The following is a 19,911-nucleotide window of genomic DNA, read 5'->3' as shown; positions in this document are numbered from 1 at the left end:
CAAATAAAAATTTTAGGATGCAGAGAAAGCAATGCTTAGAGGAAAATTTATGCATACATTAGAAAAGTTAATGCAATTAAAAGCAGAAGAAAAGAAAAATTAAAATTAGAGCAGAAATCAGTGAAACTGAAAACCAAAAATTAATAAAGTCAGTGAAACCAAAACCTTTATTGAAAAGATCAGTAAAACTTTAGCTAGTCTAAGTAAGAAAAAAAAGAAGAGAGAAGACATAAATCACTAATACCAGAAATGAAAGAGGGGACATCACTAAAGATCCCATAGACATTAAAAGGATAATAGAGGAATACATACTATAAAAACTCTATGCCTACAAATTTGACAACCTAGACAAAATGGGCCAACTTATTTAAATACACAATCTTCCCAAATTCTCACAAGAAATAGACATATTAGAAAAGAATAGACATAAGAGAAGTCCAAATAGGCTTATATCAGTGAAAAAAATTAAATCAATAGTTAATAATGTGCCTTTTTAAAAAAATTATTTAAATTTGAGTTAGTCAACACTCAGTGCAATATTGGTGTCAGTAGAATTCAGTGATTCATCACTTACAAACAACACTCAGTGCTCATCATCATATGTGCCCTCAATAATGCCCATCCCCCATCTAGCCCATCCCCCACCTACCTCCCTTCATCAATCCTCAGTTTGTTCTCTATCGTTAAGAGTCTCTTATGATTTGTTTCCCTCTCTCTTTTTCCCTCTTCCCAAATGTTCATCTATTTTGTTAAATTCCACATGACTGAAATCGCATGGTATTTATTCGTTTCTCTCTGATTTCGTTAGTGTAATACACTCTAGTTCCATCCATGTCATTGCAAATGGCAAGATTTCATTATTTTTGATGGCCAAGTAATATGCCATTGTATACATGTACCAAATCTTCTTTATTCACTTATCAGTCGATGGACAATTGGAATCTTTCTATAGTTTGGCTATTGTTGCCAAGGTTGCTATGAACATTGGGGTGCATGTACCTCTATGAATCTGTATAATTAATAATATTCTAAATCAGGAGCACCTGGGTGGCTCAGTTGGTTAAGCGTGACTCTTAACCACGCCTGACTCATAACCATGTCATGATCTCATGGTTCATGAAGTTCTAGCCCTGCATCAGGCTCCGCTCTGTTAGTGCAGAGCCTGCTTGGGATTCTCTCTCTGCCTCTCTCCCTCTCTGCCTCTCTCCCTCTCTGCCTCTCTCTCTCAAAATAAATAAATAAACTTTAAAAAAGTTAAAAACACATAATGTTCCAAAACAGAAAGCACAGGCTGAATGGGTTCATTGATGAATTCTATGAAAATTTAAGGAAGGAATGATACCAATTTACTATAGTCTTGTTCAGAGGATAGAAGCAGAGGGAATACTTCCTGACTCATTCTATGAGGCCAGCATCACCCTAACCAAACAAAATACCAAAACCAAAGACATTACAGAAAAGAAAACCACAGACCAATATGTCTTATAAACATACATGCACTAATACTTAACAAAATAATAGCAAATCAAATCCAACAATGCATAAAAAAGGTCACATAGCGTAACCAAGTGATACTTATCCCAGCTATGCAAGGCTGCTTCAACATTTAAAAATCAATTAATGCAAACCATCACATTGATAGGAAGAAACATCATGTGATCATATTAATAGATGCAGAAAAAGCATCTGACAAAATCCAATACCTATTCATGATAAAAATTATCAGTATACTTGGGGTACTCGGGTGTCTCAGGTGGTTAAGTGACTGACTCTTGATTGTGGCTCAGATCGAGGTCTCGCAGTTGTCAGGCTCTGTGATGGGGGAGCCTGCTTAGGATTCTCTCTCACCCTCTCCCTCTGCCCCTCCCCTGCTCCCCCTCGTTCTCTCTGTCTCTATCAAAAAAAATATATATATGTATATATAGATATATACATATATACATATATGTATATATAGATATATACATATATATATATCTATAAACTACTAGTAGAGGGAAACTTCCTCCACTTGATAGAGTACTTGCAAAAAACATAGAGCTAATATCATACTTAATGGTGAGAAACACGAAACTTCCATACTAAGGTAAAAGGCAAGCATATCCCCTCTTATCACTCCTTTTCAGCATCATCTAGAAACTTTACCTAACTCACTAAGACAAGTAAAGGAAATAAAAGGTATAAAGATTAGAAAAGAAGGAATAAATTGCCTTGGTTAACAGATGACATGATCCTCTATGCAGAAAATACGAAAGCATAAATAAAAAACTCCTAGAACCAAAGTGATTACAGCAAGATAGCAGGATACAAGGTTAATATATAAAAGTCAATCATTTTCCTATAAAGCAGCAATGAAAAGTAGAATTTGAAAATAAAACTGCAATGCCATTTACATTCGCAGTTACTGAAATTAAATACTTAGGTATAATTTAAAAAATGAACAAGATCTATATGACATAAACTACAGACCTCTGCTAAATGAAATCAAAGAACTAACTAAATGGAGATATTCCATACTTTATGGATAGGAAAACTCAATATTGTGAAGATCTCAGTTCTCCCCAACTTAACCAATATATTCCATACAATGCAAATAAAAATCCCAGCAAGTCAATGGAACAGAAAAAAGAGCCCCAAAATAGATGCACATAAATGCGGTCAACTGATCTTTGCCAAAGAAACCAAGGCAGTATAACGGAGACAGGATAGTCTTTCCAACAAATGGTGCAGGAATAACTGGACATCCATATGTAAGAAGGTGAATCTAGACGCAGACCTCACGCCCTTCACAAAAACCAACACAATGGATCACAGACCTAAAAACGTAAAACACAAAACTGTAAAACGCCGAGAAGACACACTGGAGAAAATTTAAATGACCTTGGGTTTGGCAATGACTTCTTAGATAAAACGTTGAAGGTATGGTCCATGAAAGACAAAAACGGATAAGCTGGACTTCATTAAATTAAAAAATTTCTGCTCTGCAAAAGACAGTGTCAAGAGAATGAAAAGGTAAGGCACAGATTTGGAGAAATTATTTTCAAAAGACACTTATGTTGAAGTGAACTGTTACCCAGAATATACAAAATATACAAAATATACAAAAACTCTTAAAATTCAACAAGAAAACAATCCAATTAAAAAATGGGCCAAAGATCTTAACAGACACCTAACCAAACAATATAAACAAATGGCAAATAAGCATATGAAAAGATGTTCCACATTATATGGCATTGGGGAAATACAAGGTAAAATAATAATGTGATACTATACATCTATTGTACACACTATGCGTTCCAATAGAATGGCTTAAATCTGGAACACTGACAACATCAAATGCTGATGAGGCTGTAAAGCAGTAAGATCATTCATTCTTATTGCCTGTGTGAAAGCAAACTGGTACAGCCACGTTGGGAGGCACAAAACTAAGCATATTCTTACCATACAAGCTCCCAATCATGTTTCTTGATATTTACCCAAAGGAGTTGAAAACTCATGACCACACAAAAGCCTATGCATGGAAGTTTACAGAAGCTTTATTCATAATAGCCAATACAGGGACACAGCCAAGATGTCCTTCAGTAAGAGGCGCCAGGGTGGCTCAGTCGGTTAAGCATCCAACTTGGGCTCAGGTCATGATCTCATGGTTCCTGAGTTTGAGCCCTGCGTTGGGCTCTGTGCTGACAACTCAGAGCCTGGAGCCTATTTCAGATTCTGTCTCTGTCTCTCTCTGCCCCTCCCCCACTTGCATTCTGTCTCTCCTCTCTCTCTCTCTCAAAAATAAACATTAAAAAAAATTAAAAAAGGGGCGCCTGGGTGGCTCAGTCGGTTAAGCATCCGACTTCGGCTCAGGTCACGATTTCACTGTCCGTGAGTTCGAGCCCGGCGTCAGGCTCTGTGCTGACTGCTCAGAGCCTGAAGCCTGTTTTCAGATTCTGTGTCTCCCTCTCTCTCTCTGCCCCTCCCCCGTTCATGCTCTGTCTCTCTCTGTCTCAAAAATAAATAAACGTTAAAAAAAAAATTAAAAAAAAAATTAAAAAAAAAAGATGTCCTTCAGTAAGTGAATGGATAAATAAACGGTGGAACATCTATACAATGGAATACCATTCAACATTAAAAAAAAAAAAAAGATCGCTCAAGCCATTAAAATACATAGAGAAAACATAAATGCATATTACTGAGTGATAGAAGCCAAACTGTAAAGGCTGTATGCTATAATGGTGGATACATGAGATTATACATTTGTGTAAACTCTCAGAATGTACTACACCAAGATTGGCCCTAATGTAAACTGTGGTTACACTTGGTGATAATGATGTGTCAGTATAGGTTCATCATTTGCAATAAATGTACCACTCTAGTGGTAGGTGTGGATAGTGGGGCAGGGTATGAGTGTGGGAAGACAGGGGGCCTATGGGGGTATCTTTGTACTTTCTACTCAATTTTGCTGTGAACCTAAACGTGTTGTTCAAAAAAACAAATTCTTTTTTAAAAAAGGCTGAGACTGTGATGTTGAGAGAGGCTGAGGAAAGGGTGGCTTTTATGGAGAATATTTGATGATATCCATCAAGGTCACTGACATAAATACTCTCTGACTCCATAATTTCAGCTCTAGGAATTTATTCCACAGATATTTCCTCACTAGTGCTAAAATCTGTGTGTTCAAGGTTGAAAACTACTACGTATTTGTAATATAAAAATACTGAAATCAAAAAATGTCCGTAAAAGCTGACGAAAAAACTTTGTTACAACCATGTAATGGAATACTGTGCAACTGTAACAAAGTAAGAGGCTACTCTAGGTAATGAGATAAGATGATCTTTAGGCTGTATTGTTAGGTGAAAAATCAATGTACAGAACAGTGTTTCTGTGCGTACAATATGCTATCGTTTGTGTAAACAGCATTTAAAATAACATAAATTCTTAAATATTAAGAATTAAATCTATCCATATTTAAAAGTGAGTATATATGTTTCCTTGTGTATGAATAGAATAGCGGTTAAAGGTAGTTCCTGAAAGTCAAAACTGGTTGCCTTGAGGGAAGGAAACGGAGTGGGTAGAGATGAAGAGGAAATTTTCACTGAAATTTTCACTCAACATCCTTTTGAGTTTTGTAACATTGAAATGTGTTATTCTTTCCAGGTTAATGACATTTAAATATGCATATGTGCATATGTGTGTATATATACGATTTGGTGTAACCTTAAGACGAGGGTACTCCCCATGTCTCCAACAGGTGACCAGAGCCCATGGCCTCAGGATTGACATGTAACCAAGTACAGCCTCCAGCTGACCACTTAAGAAGAGCCGTGTCAATAAAAGGTAGGTCACTTGGAGTCCAGCAAATAAGGCAGGCAAGGAGAAAGTTTTCATCAGTGTTCATCCAGCTATGTTCAAAAGAGAAACTCATTGGCTTTGACCTGAATACAAGCACTAAAGAGGTATAATGTCTTGTAAGGCGGAGATGAATTTCCCTCAAGCTTGTCCACTTCCCTTTGCTCAGATTTACAATTACCAAGGGAACTACCAATTGAATTGGTTAGATTCTCAAATATCTCAATTCCCAAAAAATGGTGTGCAGAAGAGAGGACAAGAGATACACTGTCACTAAAAAATTATAGTCCAGCCCCATTTAAAAAAAAGAAAAAACTTTTAATGTTTATTCATTTTTGAGACACAGAGAGAGACAGAACACGAGTGGAGGAGGGGCAGACAGACAGGGAGACAAAGAATCAGAAGCAGACTCCAGGCTCTGAGCTGTCAGCACAGAGTCTGATGTGGGGCTCAAACCCACGAACCGTGAGATCGTGACCTGAGCTGAAGTCGGATGCTTAACCGACTGAGCCACCCAGGCTCCAGTCCCATTTTTAATGAATGATTTGGCATTATGCCTTGCTGTGATAGTACAAGAGGTGGTCCTCGATAAAGAGCACCACTCTGGCTAATATGAAGAGGGTCTAGTCTTCAAATTTCCCAAGTCAACATCCCATGCTGAGACATGGGAACCCCACCAATGATCTCAAGGGTCCTGCTGGAGGCAGCCAGGCAGCCGCGGACATGTCTCTTTACATAACCATGCATGTGATTAATATGCTTACTCTTGGAGATTGGGTAAAATGGTAAGATTCTGGGAGGCAATTTGTGTATCAAATTATCTAATATGCATATATTTTAACCTAGAATTCATTCCTAAGATTTTACCCTAGAGAAATAAAGTCATGAGTGTGAATATATTTATGCACAAAAAAGTTCATAATAGCAAAATTCTCATCAAGGCAAATGGATCAGTAAATTATGATACACACACAGGGATACTGTGCTGCTTTTTAAAAATGATTTAGTAGATCTACATACACTTAGGTACAAGGAAATATATTCCAATATATTATAGAATAAAAAAGAAGCTTACAGAACCATATTTATATAAAATATTCTATGCACACAGAGATATTTAGAACATATTGATGGTATTTCAGCAATACTTAGTTCCTTATTTGAGCTTACTGCATTGTTTTAATTTCTTATAATAAGCATGTAGTGCTTTACAAAGCTAACTTATTTAAATAATAAAAAATAGTTAATATCGTTCTCTCCCTAAATGCAATGATGCCTAAATATCTAGTCTGACTATAAATATGTCCTAGATGCAAGACAAACTGAAACATCACCATATTTTACAAAAACAACATAAACCCACATCATTAGGATGAGAGCCAGAGTGATCACTCAGAAATTTTATCTATTCCAGTTTATAGGAGTCCTACAAATACATTTTTTTTTAAGTTTCCTAACCTCATGAGTTTTTAATAAAAGCTCCATTTAAGAACTCGGTGCAAAGACAGTTCATTAGAACTGCCTCGGGGATATTGAGTTCCTTTGATTCTTTCAAAAGTCAGCATTCCAGGGACTCCTTCATCCTGTCCCAACTTGTTCTGCTGTGAGCTGTGAGGGCAAGCTTTGCCGGGTGAGGTAAAGCATGTGGTTTCTTTTAAAAGATTTTGCAGGGTATAACATCACTTTCTTAGATTAGGGTACAAGGATACCAAAAGGCAGGTGGATAAAGAAAAGTCGCAGAGCTGCGCCCAGTTGCTTTAATACAGGGATTATTTCAGGTCTCTGCCGAAGTCCAAAGAGAATGAAATAATAATAAAGCTTCGGCAACACATTAAAATGACAACAGAAAGGGAGGTTTTCATTAAACTCAGACAAACAGAAAGTCTACCAAAACAAAACAAAACAAAAAACAAAAAACCCCACCAAACCAGATAACCAAAGAACAAGTTCCTGTGGACTGAAAAAGCCTGGATTCCTTTTGAACCTGGAATGAGAAAGGGTGATATCTGACCAAATCTAGCAATTGAGATGTATTTGATGCTCGGGAGAGTCTAAGGAGTTGTAGGGAGATACAGAAGTGGAATGGAAGGATCTTTCCCCTTACATCAAAATCAAAGGAGGAGAGAAAAATGGGAGTTTAGTTAAGTGTTTGACTGGAAACAACTAGAAATGTGAGCAACACTCAGAGAGGGGAGAGGTAAGTGTGGGGTGTCCCTGCAGATTCTGGGAGCGGAGAGGACCAAGAGGAGCTCTGGGGATGAATGTTTATGAGCAGGAAGTAAGGAGAGAAGGGGCAGGATCAACAACTACCTCTCCTAAAGTGGTGTTCCTGGATAAACCCAATTCAGGATCCCCTCCTCCATTCTAATCCTCCTAACATCTTGCTTTCACACGCACATGGTTAAAACAAAGATTAAGGAATAGCAAGAAGTTTAAGAACAGTAGTGTCATAAATCACCAGCATTTAGCCTGAGAGGTATAGGGGGCTGGGGAGCCTTGATAAAGCTGGCTGTTTCTAAGAGGCAGGCTATAGCAAAGCAATGCTGCAGAGATACGTGCTGTTGCCAATTTCACATCTATGTTCCCCACCTCCATCACCCAACACCCTTGCCACAAGACACATACATTTTTAAGAGTCAATCAACTGAAGCTTAGACATGTTAAGCTATCTGCTGGACCCTGAACTCTGATCTAACTCAGCAGATCTAAAAACTTTAGATCTTGGGGGCACCTGGATGGCTCAGTTGGTTAAGTGTCCAATGCATGATTTCGGTTCACGTCATGATCTTACAGTTCATGGGTCCAAGCACCTTGTCTAACTCTTCCCTGACATTGTGGAGCCTGCTTGGGATTCTCTCTCTCCTCTCTCTCTCTCTCTCTGCCCCTCCCATGCATGCGCTCTCTCTCTCTCTCTCTCTCTCTCTCATTCAAAGGGATCTTGGGATCCCTTAAGGCTCTTAAAAATTACTGAAGAATCCAAACAGGTTTAGTTTATGTGGGAGACAGAGACAAAGATAAATATACTATGTATTTACCATATTAGAAATTTAAACTGAGAAACTGTGAAAACACAAGAATACAAAAGCTTATATTCTTTTAGCCATTAGAGCAATGATGTCATCACCCCTCACGCAGCCTCTAGAAAACCCCAGTATACACTCAGGAGACAATAATGAAAAACGCGAATGACTACTACTATGATGAAAAGAGTTTTTTTTTTTCTTAATTTTTTTTTCAACGTTTTTATTTTATTTTTGGAACAGAGAGAGACAGAGCATGAACGGGGGAGGGGCAGAGAGAGAGGGAGACAGAATCGGAAACAGGCTCCAGGCTCTGAGCCATCAGCCCAGAGCCCGACGCGGGGCTCGAACTCACCGGCGGTGAGATCGTGACCTGGCTGAAGGTGGACGCTTAACCGACTGCGCCACCCAGGTGCCCCTATGATGAAAAGAGTTTGGATCTTGCAGATTCTCTGAAAGAATCTGAGCTCCCTCAGGGGTCTGAGGTCACACTGTGAAACTGCTGGTTTTTTCTTTTTAATTTTTTAGTTTTTATTTTAGTGGAGGGAGGGAGGGGCAGAGAGAGGGGGGGAGAGAGAATCCCAAGCAGGCTCCATACTCAGCATGGAGCTCGACGCAGAGCCCGATGCAGGGCTCAATTCCCTCATCCTGGGATCATGACCTGAGCTGAAACCAAGAGCTGAACATGTGACCAACTGAGCCCCCAGGCACCCCGAAAATTGCTGTTTTAAACTCAAGTCCATGCTTTATTTTTCCAAGACCAGGCTGTGGTACATTCAGTGAATGACGTTCACAATCTGGCTGTAAACTCCCTTTACTGCCTCAACTCCCACAACATTTGCTAAGTACCTCCAAACACCAGAATAAATCCTCTCCCTGTTGAAGAAAAAAAAAAAATGTCCTGTGAGTACGGGAGGCTCTCTGAAAGCTCATGCTGTGTCTTCTGTCTGGAACTGCTTCCTTCCCCTTTTACAGAGTCCCACTCTAAGACTTCAGGGCTCTATTCTGTCACCCAGCCCAGCCCCAGGCAGAACTGACCACCCGCCGTGGACACAGCACTTTGCTCTCATCTCTACTGCGTTTTACTGTATTCCACCGTGAAGGTGTGAATTAGTAATGTGTCTGCCTTCCCTTCTTCCATCCCTCAATCCTGAATTGAGCCCCTGCTTAGCAGTGAACACCAAGATGGTCTGGACCTGAATCTCCCCGAGCTACTGGAAGGAAGAGACGGGAGTGTAGGAATCTGACTCCTCATTCCTGGCACCTGGACTTGTTCAAAACTGTTTTATTTGCTTGGTCTAATTACTCTGAAATGATGCATTCTCACTGGGGGATGGGACTGTGGGTGACTTTGTTTTCTTTGCTCTTAACTGCAATACATGTTTATAATCATAAATGTAATGCCACATTAAAGTGTTTCTCTGTAGCCTAACCGCTATAGTTCCGAAACACGTATGCTAGGGACGGTTCTATGGGCTTTATATACATATTAATGCTTTTAATTATTTATACTGCTAACAGCAAAAATAAGTAGAGGTGTGAACACCCAACTCAACCGTACAGTGATTCTTCCCGCTTCGTACCCCACATGTGCGTGTTCTATTGTTCCCTGCAATTCGCCTGTATTTCCGCTATCTTGGCTTTCTCTTCACATCCCAAATGGGAGATCCCTCATCTTCGTGTCCCGTTTCCTGAATTCTGCCTGGGAGATTGCTCATCTAATGGCGAGACAACATAAGATCTTCACATCCACGTACAGACCTAGCTTTTTAATTTTGCAGATCTCAATTAGCAAAATGTTCTCCTGGAAATAAATAACATCTCTCAGTGGCCACCAGGGAGCCGAATTAACTGGCTGCCTTCATAAACTTCAGTAAAACATTTACGGGAGAATGTTCCCCGCAGATGGAATTCGAAATGGATTGTTTTGTAAAGGATTTTTATCTCCTACAATAACCAGAAAACAGAGTGTTTAAAGTACTGACACGGCACACTACTCATTACCAACAAAGGGCTTTCCACCCCTTGCACAAAAACCGAACCACTCATTTCTGCAGGAGCGCAGAAGCTTCTGCGGAGGGGAAGGGAGGACGGGTTGGAGTTATTGTTTAATTGGCCGCAAGCTGGATACCAGCTCTCTGCTCCGCTCCTGCTGTGCAGTTACCATCAGGCCTGAGGTGATCACTGCAGCAGGCTAAACTTCCCCGATGCCTCTCCCTCCACGACGCCGCACGCTGGTCCTCTCGGAAGGCCTGGGGTCTGCGCGGCTTCTTTGCTCCAGAGGAGCAAGGGCGTCCTCATTGACATGCAGGTGGCGATCCCGTAAGCAAAGGCTGCAAAGTGTCATTAAAGTAGCGGGGAGACAGACGCCGCTGGTGCTGCATACCAAGTGGCGCCACATTTAACTGAATCATTTTATTATGAATACATTCCGGGCTGCCACTGTGAGCCGCTGGTGTAAAATATGCCTGGCAAAATGGATCTCTGCTAATTACATTTCATGCATATTTCAGAACTTTCCGCGGAGATCCAGGAGGATGGTGCTCATAAAAGAGAACTTTACAGCCAGGTTCACTGGCATTTGGCACCAAGACCCAAACTAGCGAGCGACGAACAGAAGCTCAATTATATTACACGTTGTGTTTGTTTTAGTCAGACTATCCTAATTCCTTACAACTCTATCTGTGCTGCTGTGGTCACGGGCTGGACATGAAATCACCCTTCAATTCCACCTGAACACACATTATTGCAGAAAAGCACATGGCTGTTAAATCATTTCTTCCCCACGTTTTGTTTTGTTTTTTTTTTTTCTATTTGTCCTCAGTTGCTTTACACTGAATTAAGGAAATGAGCCTCTGGATATGGGGACATGTCAGAAGAGTGACAGAGGAGCATCATTACCTGCTTCAAGACTGAATTGTAAAGAACACAAGTGACTGCTTTCTTGTGACTCTTCACCCTCTTGCTGGCCTCGCTTTTCATTGCCAACAGTCCGAGCTGGTTATTAAATGAGATGAAAAGTCGTCCATGGGCTTCATCAAAGTGGAAGAAACATCTGAAGTCCTGACTTTTGGAGAAAGAACAAGCTACCCTCTGGATGGGCAGCTGGTGCTGAATATCCCAGAGTCTCAAAACCTGGTTAAAAAGTGACAAAGTCATATGAACATGTCAAGAATAATTGTAGTCTTTTAGCCCAAATTTTTTCTAGTTCACTCTCAACCCAGGGCAGATAGTTGTTTCCTCCACAGTGTTACAGTTATTTATACTGTAACATATGGCACATATGACATGAGAGAGAGAGAGTGAGAGAGAGCACACTCAAGTGGGGGGAGGGGCTGAGGGAGGGGGGGGAGGAAGAGAGGAAGGCAGGAAGACAGAGAGAGAGAGACAGAGAGAGAATCTTAAGCAGACTCCACGCCCAGAGCAAAGCCCAATGTGGGGCTCAATCTCACAACCGTGTGGTCATGACCTGAGCCAAAATCAAGAGTTAGATACTTAACCGACTGAGCCACCCAAGCGCCCCAAATGTCTCCTCACTTGTAATCTTCTGCATGGAAGAATTGTGTTTTGTCTCAATCCCCGGAAGGACGTTGTATTTAGCAAGTGCTTGTAGTAGGCAAAAATAATAGTCCCCCCAAATGCCCATGTCCTAATCCCTGGAGTGTGTGAATATGTTGTTTTGCATGACAAAAGGGATTTTCCAGGTGTAATAAATTAAGGACTTTGAGATGGAGAGATTACCCTGGATGCTATGGGTGAGTCCAGTGTAATCATAAGGGAGAGCAGAGTGATGGGGTATGAGAAGGACTCCATCCAGTATTGCTGGTTTTGAAGATGGAGGAAGGGGGCCATGAGCCAAAGAAGCTGGAAAAGGCAAGGAACCTAATTCCCCCCAGAGCTTCCAAAAAGGAAGAGTCCTGCCAACACCTTGATTTTAGCCCAGTGAGACCTATGCTGGGATTCTAACCTACAGAACACAAATGCATCTGTGTTGTTTTAAGCCACTGAGTTTGTGGTTATTTGTTACAATAGCAAATGAAAAGTAATACAGAGTCTCTCTCTCTCTCTCTCCTAAATGCAATATTATATATAACACTTTTTATATAGTTGTTACACATTATATGTACATATTAACCTCTTTTATAGCTATAGAGTATAGCATATTACCTACATAGTATATACATACATATATATTGTGTATGCGTGTGAAATAAAAGACTCGGTATTAAGTGAACTCAAGTTCACATAAACCACAGACATCAGATTCTTATTCAAACACAGACAAACAAGGCACAAAAATGACATGCAGACAGAATGAGACAAACACGGGAGAAAACAGGAAGAGCTGCTTTGCAGGTATACACGCTGCTGTTCTCACTCATGGAACAGCATTAACGCAGGCCAGTGAGGGAGAGTCACAGTGAAGACGGTGAAAAGTCCCTCCAAAAGATGCGAGCAGGCCAGCTCTAGAGTTAGACTTTTTGAGTTCTCATCTTGGTTCTGCCTCTTATTCTACGGTGACCTCTAACAAGTTTATTTGTCTGTCTGAGGTTTTGATGTAGTACCTAACTCATCCAATGCTCTGAAGATTGAACCAGAGCCCGTGTCAAGCATTTAGTATGATAACCAGCATGTAAAAAGTGTTCAATAAATGCTTTTATTAGTAAGTGTATTTTATTATTTTTTTCATCGTGTAAATATTAGAACCTAAGAGCAGAAAGGGTTCTTTCAAATAAACTAGTCTGTGTTATCCGATGTAAGATTTCTAAATTATTGATAAAAAACGGTCTCTGTTTAAATGAGTGTTTACAGGCAACCCTGTAGTTCTTAACTTATTTTTATTTTTTTAAGTTTATTTATTTTGAGAGAGAGAGAGCACAAGTGGGGGAAGAACAGAGAAAGAGGGAGACAGCGAGAATCCCAAGCAGGCTCTACACTGTCAGTGCAGAGCCCAGTGCAGGGCTTGAACTCACGAACCATGAGATCATGACCTGAGCTGAAATCAAGAGTTGGACGCTTAACTGACTGAGCCACCCAGACACCTCAGTTCTTAATCTATTTTATTTATTTATTTTTAAAGTACATTATTTTATCTTTAGAGAGAGAGAGAGAGAGCACAAACAGGTGAGGGGCAGAGAGGAAAGACAGAACCCCAAGCAGGCTCTGAGCCGTCTGCACAGAGCCTGATGTGGGGCTCAAACTCACGAACTGTAGATCATGACCTGAGCTGAGATTGAGAGTCAGAGGCTTGAGTGACCGAGCCACCCAGGTGTCCCTTAACCTATTTTAAATCATATAATCTTTCGGGAAAATAAAATCTGTTGAAAATGATGGTCTATCCCCTCCTCCTAAATGCATATGCCCATATATATATACAGAATCTTTCATATAATTTCTTTTAGTGTATAGACACGCGCATCTCCCAAATGTATGTATAGACTCAGAATCTGCAGGTTAAAAGTCCCTGTGGTATCTACTATGTACATTCACCCAGAGATATTCTCTTCTACCTTCTGGTTCTACCCTCTTTTCCTACATCTACATTAGTCTCTTCTTTTTATTTTATTTTTATTTTTTAATATATGAAATTTATTGTCAAATTGGTTTCCATACAACACCCAGTGCTCATCCCAAAAGATGCCCTCTTCAATGCCCATCACCTACCCTTCCCTCCCTCACATCGCCCATCAACCCTCAATTTGCTCTCAGTTTTTAAGAGTCTTTTATCATAAGCCTCTTCTTAACACTTCTTGTCCATGGTAAATGATCCCAGTTCCTTCAACCATCTTAACATCAGAACTCACTGATCCATAGCAGCCTCTTGATTCTCTCAGTCTTTGCACTTTCTCTCCAGGGGAGGATCATCATTCAGATTTTTTCAACTTTTGAAACCATAGTTGGATATGTTGATGGTGTGAAATCCAATAGCACTGGAGGGCTTTATTCGCAGCCCATCCCCCATCCCTCTAAACCTCAAGCCCTACTCCTCAGAGACAGCCTTTTTTAAATTATCTTTTAAATTTTTATTACTTGGAGACAGCCTTCTTTAACTCTTCCTGAGTCATGGATTTCTCCATGACACCAAATAATAGCAGTGTGTGTGTGTATGTGTGTGTGTGTGTGTGTGTAAATATCACATATTGATCAAATGACTCTCCTTTGAATGAAAAGGCATTGCTTACATGCTCTTTCTCCCTTCTCATTCCTCCCGATCTAAACTTTTTTTTCTGGCCCTACTGGTTGTGATACTTTAAAATAATATACTTACACAATAATTATCACGTTATCAATTTAAGACAGTGTCTCTCTACTCATCAAAATGTAAGACAAATCCTCAGAATGGATCCAGTATTTCAGGTGTGTTCTACACTGTTACAGGCGCTGTGACCGCTTTCAAGTCACTTATTTTTGCATCGTGATTAAGTCACTCCATCAGGAATTTTGCTTACCTTGAGGCTCTGTGCAAAACTCTTAAATCTTACTCCCACGAACAAATAATCAAGCCAGACGTCTACCATCCTGCCTTCAAAAATCTGATGCTTTAAGCTAAGACTAGGATTTTCCTACTTTTTGTTCAAAGTTTCCAAGTATGACAATATAGTTTTGAATCCTAATTCAGTTATATTGACAATTCCTCCCTAATTTGTCCACATATACCATGAGACATAATAGATGTTCAATAATTTTTTTTTAATTTGTTGAACATTGTGGCTCAGCTAATAACTATTTATCCAGCTCATTGGTGGAGTTCATCAGCTAGGATAATATCCAAGAATATAGAACCCCATAAAAACTTGCCTCACTTCTGCATCGTTATTCACCCAATTGCAAATCTCATAAAATCCAAAAAGACATTTTATGAAACTTTTTCAAACATCTTATAGAAATAATTATGCTTCATGTATAGGGTAATCTCTCCATCTACCAACAATTATAACAAACTTAAAATGACCTAATCAACCCCTGGCAGATAAACAGCATTACCAATCCTTCTAACCCCAAGAATATATATTGATGAAGTAAGTTGGTTCTGTGGCAAGAATTTTTCATTAAAGAACCATTCTGGTTCTTAAACATTACTAAATTATTTCTATTTAAACTATTCTGGCAATACTCCCGAATATATGTATCCTCAACAATATAAATACTATAATAACAAAGACTTGCAAATATTTTTCAATGTGCTCTAAATATAAATAGAATTGATAAACTTATTTTGAATGTTAAAGCCACAAGATTAGACGCATCTCCATCATTCTCAAACACTCGTACTGCTTATAATCGTTATACCCTCATTGTTCAGAATCCTCTCTTGTTTAGTATAGACTCCCTTCTAAAAAATAGAAACTAACTTCATGTCAGGATAATAATCTGGGGCATAATTGAATATAGATTAATAATAACTCAACAGCATTAATGGACTATAATTTTCACAGAATCATTTTCCACTGTGTTGTTCAAGTAATTTATATTGCCTTTAATATTTTATTGACACTTAGTTACATAAATTAAATGAAAAATTAAAAATTGATGAGTGATAACCTCTTGTCTATGATAGGTTAGTTCTTGCTATTAGCAGTCAAAACTAGAAATATGTTTTTATCAAAATGTGTATATTCATTACTTGTTCTTAAAATTAATTTTATTGTTCTGATTTCTCTTCTTCCTCTGAAGATCCCTTAACTCTCTTAATTAGTGATCCTTGATCCCTTTAAGTCCCCTCCCATCTTTAATTCTCTACTTTTTCTCTCTGTTGAGAATCAAAGCAACAATATTGATGTATTACCATCATTGCACAAAACAGTGTTCTAGTATTCTCTTAGAAATCATGTCACATACCATGTTTTCCAGTTTTTCTACGCTACCACATTCTATACAAATGGTTCTTAATCTTGATGTTAGAAACACCAATGGTACCTTAGAAATGACCTATTTGGGCCCTTCTGCCAGGTCTATTAAATCAGAATCTCTGAGGATGGGGCTCAGGCATTCGTGTTTTGTTTTCTTGTTTTTGTTTGTTCGTTTTTAATATCCCAAGCATTTCTTTTGCATTCTACCTTGACTGCTTCTCTACATGGTTTTAAGGTCAGTGCTAATATCCTTGAACAAGAAATCTTTCTCTCAGCTTAGTCAGTAATATTATGTGGCTTGGCTTTAAACCAGATAACTATATTCCCCTTCTTTCCTCATCAGTCTTTATGCTTTTAATCACAAAAATATCTCACGTTAATTCAGTTTTATTAATCACATTCTTTGACAAAATGTAACTTAAATATCTAGTTAGTATTTGAGAAGCCCGGGTTCTTCTCTGTTACGTTGAAATTGACTTCAGGGATAGAATTAGGCCACAGTGCAGAAAGACATATATTTAATCCCAATTTTCATTCCAGATTTCCTAGAGAGGTTTTCGTCATTCTCAGTAGGAAAAATAGATAGACTGACAAACATCTAAGCTTAAAACTTACAATTGAACAATTGATGCTTTTTTATTTTATATTTTCCACAAATTTTCATTTAAACTGCACATCCGGCTTTCATCATGAAAGCTGAGAACTTGTGATGTCCGTCCACACTCAGCCTTCCTAAGTCTAGTCCTTGAAATGGCATGTTTGGGAGCTTTCTATTTCATCTCCATTTTTATATTGAAAGGAATGAGTACCCGAGCTTATGATTTAATAGCATGACAACATTTAGCTTTTTATGTAACGATGTGGACACATTTTTCTGCCTAAACTTCCCCTTGTTTCAACTGTTGGCCATTTAATAATGCAGGATTATCAAAGCAAATATTTTGTTATTTGTATACATTAGAACAAGAAGTCACTGGGCTGAGACCAGACACCTAGACCCTCATTTTAATACTACTCCGAGTTGGCAGTTCAGGTATGCAATGTTACCTTTTCATTTCCTCACCTTTCTCCTAAAGGAACCCTGCCAGCTCTGAAATTCTCTCAGTTCTGTTTAGAATGTACCGAGGTTGCTCAACCAACCTATTATCTGTGCATTCCAAAACAACAACAATTCAAACAGATTTAAGAAGGTGCACTCTGAAGACTGGACCAAAGAAATGTAGGACCTCACCATGTTGTCAGTCTAATTTTGCTGAAGAATTTTTTTCCCTGCTTCCTGCAAGAGACAGCATCATTTCACATAAACATAGTAAAACTGTACTAAACAGATATGAAAAATAAATAAATAAAACTGTTATTTCGTCCTCTATTAGATTTGTAAATGGGTAGCTTCATGGATGGGTGGATGCATGAATAGATGTACAGATAGATAAAGAATCTGTTTTTAGTGCACTTTCGAAAACCAAATCAGCATTATTTATATACTGGCAACATCTCCAAGTTTTTCTTTTAATTTTTTTTTAACATTTATTCATTTTTGAGAGACAGAGAAAAAGCGTGAGTGTGGGAGGGGCAGAGAGAGGGAGACAACAGAATCAAAAGCAGGCTCCGGGCTGAGCTGTCAGCACAGAGCCCAATATAGAGCTTCAACTCAGGAACTGTGAGATCATGACCTGAGCTGAAGTCAGACGCTTAACCGACTGAGCCACCCAGGCGCCCCTCCAAGTTTAATTCAAAGTAGGAGACAAAAGAGGTTTATAGTTTCCCAATAATGATATAAAAGTGAGGGAAAGAAAAGTAGAAAACAGACTCAGGTGGCTATCAAAGTGAGACCTATTTGGCTTCATCAAACATTTGCTACTAACTCCTACAGTCCTGTAGGGGATAGATATAAAATGAAACAAGAAAAAGGGAAAGAGAGTATGTATCACGAGGGGATTTTGAGGACAGCGGTACAGCCGCTCAGCTCTCCAGGGTAATCCACAAAAATGGATAACCTACTTGCAGACGATAGCATAACAGGACCTGATGGAATTGGGTCTCCTGAATAGTCCTTTATGTTTTAACAAGCTTATTTATTTAGAATTTAAGCCTCTGGATAATCCACGAAAGCATCACCAGTGAACCCTTAAAGGCTATTTTGTTTGACATGATATATGCAAGCAAAAGTATTCTACTGAATACCTCAGATAATGTTTTATTATAAAGTCATAGAACAGAGTTTCCTTTAAGGAATATTTTTACCAGTTCTTCCCCCCCAGGACTGAAGTCAAACCCAAAATATTGGCTGGAAATTAAAATCTTCTCTTGAGCTAATCATCTTTTTTTTTTAATTTTTTTTTCAACATTTATTTATTTTTTGGGACAGAGAGAGACAGAGCATGAACGGGTGAGGGGCAGAGAGAGAGGGAGACACAGAATCGGACACAGGCTCCAGGCTCTGAGCCATCAGCCCAGAGCCCAACGCGGGGCTCGAACTCACAGACTGCGAGATCGTGACCTGGCTGAAGTCGGACGCTTAACCAACTGCACCACCCAGGCGCCCCAAGCTAATCATCTTTAAATTGTTACCATAACCATTATCTTCTCTGTTTTTTTTTGCTTTTTTGTTTTCATTCTTTTCAATGAAAATGAGAGAAGATCTACAGCTCTAAGACTTAAATTTCTGTTAGGTGTTGGTTTGTATATTCTATTGCTGAACTAGAAAAAGTCAAAACCTTTCTAACTAACACTGTGAATTATTCTGCAAAAATCTCATTGATGTCCTAGTTCAGCCTTAATAAATTTAAATTTAATAAACTCAAGTTTAATACACTTAACTAATACCAACATTTTATTTCAGGTGATTCCCTTTTTCAGAACAAAAGTTTACTTGGGATATTGAAAAAAAATCTCAATTAAACTGATTTTTTTGCCCTTATCATTACTCACATAACAGAATTTTTCTTAGTCTTCAAAAAATTTTTTTTCTAATTTTGCTTTTCAAAGATCACCATTCCTATCTTATTTTACATAGTAAACTTAAACACTTCAAATTTCTTTCTTCCTCTCTCTCTCTCTCTCTCTCTCTCTCTTTCTTCTCTCTTGAGATCTATACTAATCACAGCTTTGAAGGAAACAAATGAAAACCAGCTGGAACAAGAGAACTCTGGTTCAAGTGTCATTACAGTCTAGGTTTTCGTAGGGGGCCTTTCTGCTTCAAAGGAACACAGTTCTGAACAGAACATCATTTCTGCTGCCTTGCTGAGTTTTCAAGGAGTGGGAACAATCTCCACAGATCCAAAAGAAAAAAGAGGAAAAAAGTAACAAACTTAACACGGAAAAGCTCCTACAACCAGGAGCTTAAGCCCTGGACCATCTGCTAGGTTCAGGCACCGAGGCAAGACTGTTCCATTAAACTGGACAAGAGAAAGGGAGCACGTGGTAGCCGCAGGCAGCATCCTTGCTCGTTTCCACCTTCAGAAACAAATAGAAATTTCTGGAGGAAAGCATCTCCAGTTTAGTTCCTCAGAATGCCTAGAGTTTAGCAACAGTGACATATGAGGTGACAATAAAAGATAACAAAACATAAAAAGGAAACAAGTCACCAAGAGAAAGAATCACCAGAATAGCCAATATCAGATTTAGATCTTTCAAAGTCCAGATACTGGAATTATTACATAAGGACAGATAATAATTACGTTGAAATGAAAGACCTGGAAGTCAAA

General features: G+C 38.9%; 1 protein-coding gene across 1 annotated transcript in view; it reads right to left on the bottom strand.

Moving 5' to 3' along the window:
* Positions 1-19,911, bottom strand: part of WDR49 (WD repeat domain 49) — a 140,202-nt gene that overhangs the window by 69,485 nt on the left and 50,806 nt on the right. The window contains exon 7 of the mRNA XM_027061483.2: positions 11,256-11,489. Coding sequence (XP_026917284.2) covers positions 11,256-11,489 — 234 coding nt within the window. The remainder of the gene's footprint in view (positions 1-11,255; positions 11,490-19,911) is intronic.

The sequence above is a fragment of the Acinonyx jubatus genome, chromosome C2 (assembly GCF_027475565.1).
Source record: "Acinonyx jubatus isolate Ajub_Pintada_27869175 chromosome C2, VMU_Ajub_asm_v1.0, whole genome shotgun sequence".
Taxonomy (NCBI): domain Eukaryota; kingdom Metazoa; phylum Chordata; class Mammalia; order Carnivora; family Felidae; genus Acinonyx; species Acinonyx jubatus.
This window is presented reverse-complemented; position numbering and strand designations above follow the sequence as displayed.